The following is a 9,149-nucleotide window of genomic DNA, read 5'->3' as shown; positions in this document are numbered from 1 at the left end:
CCTGTGGTGGGGGAGTCCAGAACTAGAGGGCATAGGTTTAGGGTGAGAGGGGAAAGATATAAAAGAGACCTCAGTGGCAACTTTTTCATGCAGAGGGTGGTACATGTATGGAATGAGCTGCCAGAGGATGTGGTGGAGGCTGTATAATTGTAACACTTAAGAGGCATTTGGATGGGGATATGAATAGGTAGGGTTTGGAGGGATATGGGCTGGGTGCTGGCAGGTGGGACTAGATTGGGTTGGGATATCTGGTCGGCATGGACGGGTTGGACCGAAGGGTCTATTTCCATGCTAAACATCTCTATGACTCTATAACTGCATTTGTGAGTGGTTCAAGTAATATTCTGGAAATTATACCTTTGAGATCCTGCGTCTTAATTTGGTGGCTAGTTTTTTGTACTGACTATGCAAATGCTACTCCTTTGTCTTACTTATGTCATTGGTACCTACATCAGCCATGACAACTGAATCTTTTCTCTCCCAACACAAGTTTTTCTCCAGTCCACAGCAGATGCCATGAACTCTGACACTGGGTAGACAACACAACCATCTGGACTCAGGCTTTTTGCTGCAGGGAACAATGTCAATCCTTCAACTATACTGTCCCCTACGAACACCATGTTACATTTTGCTGCCTCCCACTTGAATGGCATCCAATACCAAGGAATACCATGATATATATACCAAACAGCCTGAAAGGATCTCAAACACACACCAACCCATCTGTAGTAGATCCAGAGCAATATTATTGCAATTAAACCACAGCTACTTAAAATGTTTGATAGTCAAGAAAACATACAGGCTCAGTAATGAAGTGGCATAGCTTTTTGTTGACCTTGAAGAAGGCTGTCCACGGAGAGTTGGTACCTTTTGTCCTATTAATTTCACCACTCCTGTCATTACTGTGATCTTAGAATCAGCTGAAGAATCTCTGACATCCAACATCTGTGATGTCATTAAGCATGCTAAGTGGCCAATCACATTTAAGAATTCTCAGAAAGCAATTTTAAAAATCTCAAATCCTTCACTCTTTAATAATTTTATAGACAATGGAATGAAAATAATACATGGGGTTAAGTTAGAAGCTTAAGTATCATAAAGAAGCTTTATTTTCAAAATAATAATAGAAAAACTTGATATCCAACAAATATACAGTTCGATTTTGACGGCCACAGAAGTTGCTCTTAAGTAAATTCGAACTTAATATTCTGTTTAAAACACTGTCAAAACACCTTTAACAAGGGGTCTACATTTTCCAAATGTTTTCATGTAAGGCTGACACTGTAAAAGTGATGTTCATATCAATTCAAGATATTTCTAAACATTTCCATCTGTTTGGGGGGGTTCAACAATGCAGAACAGGAAAAGTTGCATTTATGCACTAAACTTCATTAATGTGGTTGCCAGAAATTTCTGCCAGCTTCACAGTTAAAATGATGGTGATGTTTCAAGGTTTTTCTGTTATTACAACTGCAAATTCAAGGCCACAGCTTGTGAAAGTGAAGGATTATGAAGAGCAGGAGGGATTAGGACCACAACTTTACACATCATACATTAATGATTTAGTTGAAGGAACTGAAGGCATTCTGGCTCAGTTTGCAGATGATACAAAAATAGGTAGAGGGACAGGTAGCATTGAGGCAGCAGGGAGGCTGCAGAAGAATTTAAACAGGTTAGGAGAGTGGTCAAAGAAGTAGCAGATGGAGTTCAATGTGGGGAAGTGTCATGCACTTTGGTAGGAAGAATAAAGGCATGCACAATTTTCTAAATGGGGAGAAAATTCATAAGTCTGAAGTATAAAGAGACTTGGGAGCTCCAGTCCTGGATTCTCTCAAAGTAAAATTGCAGGTTGAATCAGTAGTTTGGAAAGCAAATGGAATGATAGCATTTATCTCAAGAGGACTTGAATATAAACGCAGGGATGTACTTCCAAGGCTCTCTAAGGCTCTGGTCAGACCACATTTGGAGTATTGTGTGCAGTTTTGAGCCCGATATCTCAGGAAGGATATACTGGCGCTGGAGCGTGTTCAGAGGAGCTTCATGACAATGGTCCCAGAAATGAAAAGCTTAACATATGAGGAATGTTTGAGGACTCTGGGTCTATACTCAAAGTGGAACAGTATAGCAGCGCTTCACAGGAGGCAACACAGCACTGATGATGTCATCTAGAAAGGGGACAAAACGTCTGCCAACAAACCTATCAGCTCAATGAACAGATTAATGAATCCAAACAGGTCTTGACCTAGATCTTCACAAAAACTTTAAATCCCAACAACTCTCTGGGTAAAACATGTTTTCCTCATCTCGCTTCTAAACTTTCTACTAATCACTTTCATTCTGTGTCGCCTAGTAACTGATCTCTCTGTTAAGGTATGTAAGTCCCTCTATATACTCTATCCAAACCTCTCGCAATTCATACACCTCAATCAAATATCCTCTGAGTATTCTGTCCAAGGAGATCAACCCCATTTTATGTTTCCTCATAGTTACACTTTTCCAGTCCTGACAATTCCCTTGTAAATCTCCTCTGTACATACACTCTTCCGACCTTCTATATTGAGCTGACCAGAACCCCACACAGTATTCAAGTTGTGACCTAACTATACACAGGAAGGCAGAAGATTTAGAAAGAAAGGAAGATGATGATGAAAACATGCCAGGTTATTCCATTTGATTTGTGGTTTATCAGTGTGGAAACTGTCAAGAGAAGAATTTGGAATTAAAATAGAAATTTAAGTTTAAAAGAAAAAAAACTCATTACATCACACAGGACAACCAAGCACATAACTGGTTAACCTGACACACAAATGCCTTCTTATGTAATGGGGGACATATTTGAAATCATGTGGAAACCTATATTGCACCTTGCTGTAGGGTGATTGATAAAAAGCAGCTTCAAATTGGCCTGTAACTGTAATATCCTGCTGCCAAGGAAAATTTAAAACCACATACTTGTGAATCAATAGTCATTCGCCAACAAAATTCAAGTCAGGGTCTCTTGGTGAAACAAAAATGAATAATTCACCACCACAGTGTCGCTCAATTAATAGGAATAGCATTTAAGGCTGAGAGTGGAGTACCTGAGTAAATTTGCTCAGATCACCAATACACCTCCAGGACAAACAAGGATGAGTTGTCAAGTTAAATACAAGCAGTCAACTGACTGAATTATAATTTACTCTTTGTGCTCAACTAAAATTAGTGCAAGGCTATTAAAATATACAGTATAAATAAGGCAATTCATCACTGGCTGACATGGATGACTTCGTCTATTTGCAGGAGCAGCACACATTCCACTTAAGGGAGGGAGTGCAGAATCACAGGTCAAATTAAGCTACTATTCCTGTTTAATTTACTTACATAATCCCTAGCTGACACAATTGTCTTTGTATGTACTTTTACAGCATTTGAGATGCATTGTTACTATATAAATGATTAATCAAATTAAGCATTTCAATGCTGATTTGTGCCCAATAGTCGTCAAGGTTAGTTACAAGAGAAAAATACTATGAATTGTTCATATCTTTCAATGTATACATGTAGAAAGCAAAATTACACAATTAATCTCGCAAAAATTTCAATTTAACCATTATGTTACTTTTTTTTGAAAGAAATAGCACCCCAAAAACACCAACTCTGTGGTTGACTTCTTCCTAGTTTCCCTTTCTATACTTCACCCTGTTTAAATCTACATTTGCACATTTAAAATAATAGACCTGATGTTTAAAATGTGATTGAGAAAATTCTTTCCCGATGGTCAAACTTGGAGGATTAACAGTATCTATTTTAGAATGGAAATGATATTTGGATATATTTTCAGTTTCTTCTAAACAGGTTAATACTGGCATTAAATATTGATCAGAGGGACTTTGTGCAAGATTACAAACTTTAATGGGAGCTTCATGGTCATTTGGTTTTTAGCTTCCTCATGTTCCCATGGTAACAGGTGCCAAATATGGTATTCTGACAATATAAATTGTGCTTCAAGATTAATAGTTTGTAATCAGATTTACTTTTTAAAATTTTTACACTAATTTAATTTTTTTAAAGCTGGGTTTGAGGAATGAACTCATTATTAAACCTCTACCTCCCGAAGTAAGGGAAAATTCTTAAATAGTGTCTTCATTAAGTAAGTTAATCCAATGCAAAAGTGAAGCTGAGAGTTGAAAATTGGGCATACTTTCTGCCTCAAAATAATGCTCCAGAATCTCCAAAAAACTTAAAATTCAAACTAAGCCCAAAGGCAGAAAAATGTATTTCCCATTTCTGTGTTCTTCAATATACTGAAGAAAGAAAAACCCTGCACTTTTAAAGTGCTGTTCATTGCCGCAGGGCATACCAGAAAAGACTGCACAACCTGTGAAATACTTTTAAGTGAAGTCATCGTTCTATTGTAACAAACAAGGTCTCACAAACAACAAACCAGAAACTCTTTCAGTGCGGTTGATTGAAGGGCACAAGGGAACTACTTTGGCCCTCTTTGAAGAATGCCATGAGATGATATACATGTACACTGTACTTTAAAAGGCTGCTTTAATCATGCACAAGTTTTAAATCCATTGCAAGCATTGTTATCCAACTGTTTGTTCAAGGTTGTTATGGATTCCAGTTGACACCATATTGCATTCCAAATATATTGTTGCAAAACATGCTTGTTGAGTAGCAGGCAGTCATTTATCTGCTTTGATTCAAGCAACTTCAATGAAAAACATGTTAACAAGCCAGGACCAGTTTTTCAAACGAAGCATTTCTGTAATTGCTAATTCAATGAAATCAAAAGAAGTGTTCCATTTTGAGGACCCACCGTTCCACTTAAGATATTTTCCTAGATGTTAGTTTTCTTCAAAATATTATTTTGTTTTTGCATAGTACTTCTAAAATAACCATTTTCCTATTCCATTTTCAATAATCTAATTGAGACCAGGGCAGACACAGGTAGTATGCTACCAGCTGTACATTATGGGGTTAAGAGATATTTATTTATGAGTATTACATTTTATTGTTGAAACATTGTAGCAGCACATTACTGCAGATGGTGGAATTCATGTGACAACATAAAATGCTGGTGATCACAGTGGTGGAGAGACAACAAACTAATGTAAAAAATTCTTCACCAGAGCTGGCATGAATTTGTGGAGGGGACAGCATTTATGCAGTAGTGGGGTGTGGGAGGAACGTGTTGGGGGTGGAGGGCACTCCACCCTCTATTACCATTGCATAAATGCTGTCCCTTCCACACTTCATGTTAGCTCCAAAGAAGAGTCGAGACTCAAAAACGTTAGCTTGCTCTCTGGTCATGGATGCTGGATCAGTGGTGCTGGAAGAGCACAGCAATTCAGGCAGCATCCGAGGATAGGCAAAATCGACGTTTCGGGCAAAAGCCCTGCCGAAACGTCGATTTTGCCTGTCCTCGGATGCTGCCTGAATTGCTGTGCTCTTCCAGCACCACTGATCCAGAATCTGGTTTCCAGCATCTGCAGTCATTGTTTTTACCTCATGGATGCTGCCTGACTTGTAGTGATCTTCAGCAATTTTTGTTTTCAGTACATATTGTCTATTCCTTCAGACATTATAAACAAGAAATTATTGCATTATCTCAAAATATTTCATTTTATTTGTTCTGCAACTGTACTCATGGCTAAATAAGAAAGTTAAAGATAACAAAGACAAAAACTAGAGCATAACATCAACCAAAGGCCTTGGTACACTGGAAGATTGGGTAACTTTTAAAGATCGACAAAGGGTTACTGAAAAACAAAGTAATTAAAAAGACTAAAGGTATATTATGAAAGAAGCCTAATTTAAAATATAAAAAAAAGCAAAAGTTTCTATAAGTATTTAAAATGGAAGAGAGCAGCTAAAGTGAACGTTCGTAACTTGGAGCATGAGACCGGTGAGTTAATCGTGTGGAAATCAGAAATGCCAAGAGAAACTAAATCAACATTTTGCCTCAGTTTTCATGGTGTAAGACACTAGTACCATCCCAATAGTAACAGGAAAAGCAGCGGTTATAGCAAGGGAGGAACTTGGAACAATCATCACTTGGGAAATACAGTGAGCAAAATATTGGAATTGAAGTCCCTAGGGCCTGAAGTACTATAGGATCATAAAGACAATGGTAGCAAAGATAATGGATCATTTGGTTATAATATTCCAAACTTCCCTGGATATCAGATAGGTTCCAATGGATTAAAAAAAGAGAGGGAGACAGAAAGTAGGAAATTATAGACCAATTATTTTAACATCTGTTGTTAAAAATTGTTAGAATCATTATTAAGGAAGTAATAGTAGTCGAAAAGCATGGCGCTGAAAAAGCGCAGCAGGCAGGCAGAATCCGAGGAGCAGGACAATCAATGTTTCAGGCATAAGTCCTTCATCAGCATTCCTGACGAAGGGCTTATGCCTGAAACGCCAACTCTCCTGCTCCTCGAAAGCTGCCTGACCTACTGCGCTTCTCCAGTGCCACAATTTTCAACTCTGAAAATTTTCACCTAGTCAAAGTAATAACAGGACTTGTTTGAAGTGTCAAAATGCAAGAGTCAGCATGGTTTTATGAAAGGTAAATCATGTTTGTCTAATTTGCTGATGTTTACGGATGTAACAAACATAGTGAATGACGGGTTCCTGTAGATGTAGTATATTTGGACTTCCGGAAAGCATTTGATAAGGTGCTGCACAAGGAGTTAATACATAAGGCATGATCACATGGGGTTTGGGGAAGTTTATTAACTTGAATAGAGGATTCACTAATCAACCAAAAACAGAGTTGGGATAATTTTTTTTCTCTATTTTGCAAGATGTGACCAGTGGGGTGCCACAAGTTTAGTCTGCAGACAAGAACTATCTACGATCTATACTAAAGAGTTTGATGCAGGCGTAGAAGGTATGACCATCAAATTTGCACATAACACGAAAATAGCTGGGAAGGTAAGTTGCAATAAAGAAATGAGAAATTTACAAATTGGTACTTGTAGGTTAGGTGATTGTGCCAAAATCTGGCAATGGATTTTAACATGGTATGAAGTTGTCAATTTTTGTCTAAAGAATAACAAGGCAACTCATTATCTAAATACAAACTTCAAAGTACTTTGGTGCAGAGGAATCTGTGCCCTCATGTTTCAATCACAGAAAACTCGTATGCAGGTGCAGCAAATAATAAGGTAAGTTAATGCAAGTCTGGCATTTATTCCTAAAGGAATAGCATATAAAAATAGGGAAATGTTGCTGCAACTGTATAAAGCACTACTGAGACTGCACTTGTAGGACTTCATACAATCTTGGTCCCCTGATTTGAGGTGGTATGTAGTTGCGTTAGAAGTTTTTCAGAGGAAGTTCATAGATTGATTCCAGAGATGAGAGTTTTTTTTATACACATGTTGCAGAACAAAATTAACATTAATCTAAAATAAAGAATTATGTAGGATAAAACTTGTTTTTTTTTTAAGTTATTGAGTCCAATGCATCTTTCCCTTAAGGTCAATGACAGTGTCATCTATGAAAATGGAGTCTCAATGAAGAAGAATACATTCTTCAAATTTGTGACTACATCATTTATAATGTAACTGCATCTAACTACATACACAGGAAAATGTTGCGGGAAATGTAAGGGCTTTTGTGATCTACACCTTTGCACTTATATTCCAAAATAACTTTTATAGTGTTAATTCTTTTTAAACATATCAGTATTTGTAAGCCTATTTCACAGTGTATCAAGTACCAATGACTTCAGTAAAACTTAAAAGTAGTAGGACCCCTTCCAGGAAGTACCTTCGTAAAACAGTTGGACTTTAATGATTTGGAGGTGCCGTTTTGGACTGGTACAATCAACCCCACCGCCCTGTGGCCCAACATTTCAACTGCCCCTTCCACTCTGCTGAGGACCTGCAGGTCTTGGGCCTCCTCCACCGCCACTCCCTCACCACCTGACATCTGGAGGAAGAACGCCTCATCTTCCGCCTGGGAACACTTCAACCCCATGGCATCAATGTGGATTTCACCAGTTTCCTCATTTCCCCTTCCCCCACCTCACCCCAGCACCACCCTCATGACCTGTCCTACCTGCCTATCTTCCTTTCCACCTATCCACTCCACCCTCCTCTCTGACCTATCACCTTCATCCCCACTCCCATTCACCCATTGTACTCTATGCTACTTTCTCCCCAACCCCCTCTCCACTATCCTGCCTCTATTCCTGATGAAGGGTTTTTGCCGGAAACGTTGATTTTCCTGCTCCTCGGATGTTGCCTGACCTGCTGTGCTTCCAGCACCACTCTAATCTATAGAAATGGTATAAATATGTCTTTACCATAGTATATTAATCAAAGTATCTATAATGTTGGCCTGGTGGGAAAAATATTGCCTCTGTGGCACTAAATGACGGAGATGGTGACTGACTAAGTTTGATTCTCAAATAATACTGAGGTAGTTGATCTCAACTCTAATGGTAGTTGACATCAGTGCTGCTGGCTATAAAGGTAAATAAAGAATACAGATTCTTAAAAAAAATGAGAAAAAAATGTATGAATGATGCAATGTGCATAACATCAATACAAACAGCATTTGAAAAATCAACAGCAATATACACTGTTCAATAACTACAAAATAATAATGCATAAACAAAATATTCATCTTACCTTAACTGCTAATATTTTTCCACTTGGAACATGGTAAGCTCTGTGTGGATATAAAATATAGACACTGAATAATCCACATACCAAAGCAGTGCATGAGATTCACATCAAAACAATGTGTTAATCGTGAAGTTTGGGTTCACAACAAATCTGTTGTTTAATAAATCAATCAATTCTACTTTCTCTGCTGTGCAGCCTTCTAAAGTCTCAGACCATAGATTTCAGCAAATATGGCAGCTAAGCAACTGTACATCTTTCTTTGGCTGTCCATACTTTTTAACCTGGGGAGAAAGTGAGGTCTGCAGATGCTGGAGATCAGAGATGGAAATGTGTTGCTGGAAAAGCGCAGCAGGTCAGGCAGCATCTAGGGAACAGGAGAATCGACGTTTCGGGCATTAGCCCTTCTTCAGGAATGAGGAAAGTTGTCCAGCAGGCTAAGATAAAAGATAGGGAGGAGGGACTTGGGGGAGGGGCGTCGGAAATGTGATAGGTGGAAAGAGGTCAAGGTGAGGGTGATAG

At 38.4% G+C, this 9,149-nt stretch overlaps 1 protein-coding gene across 5 annotated transcripts in view; it reads right to left on the bottom strand.

Annotated features, from left to right (window-relative positions):
* map2k5 (mitogen-activated protein kinase kinase 5) overlaps positions 1 to 9,149 on the bottom strand; it is a 274,682-nt gene that overhangs the window by 107,383 nt on the left and 158,150 nt on the right. For all 5 annotated transcript variants that reach the window (XM_043677181.1, XM_043677180.1, XM_043677182.1 and 2 more), the window contains exon 9: positions 8,634 to 8,673. In XM_043677181.1, coding sequence (XP_043533116.1) covers positions 8,634 to 8,673 — 40 coding nt within the window. The remainder of the gene's footprint in view (positions 1 to 8,633; positions 8,674 to 9,149) is intronic.

This window comes from Chiloscyllium plagiosum, chromosome 36 (genome assembly GCF_004010195.1).
Source record: "Chiloscyllium plagiosum isolate BGI_BamShark_2017 chromosome 36, ASM401019v2, whole genome shotgun sequence".
In the NCBI taxonomy this organism is placed as follows: Eukaryota; Metazoa; Chordata; class Chondrichthyes; order Orectolobiformes; family Hemiscylliidae; genus Chiloscyllium; species Chiloscyllium plagiosum.
The sequence above is the reverse complement of the archived record's forward strand: the minus strand, read 5'-3'. Positions and strand labels throughout refer to the sequence as shown.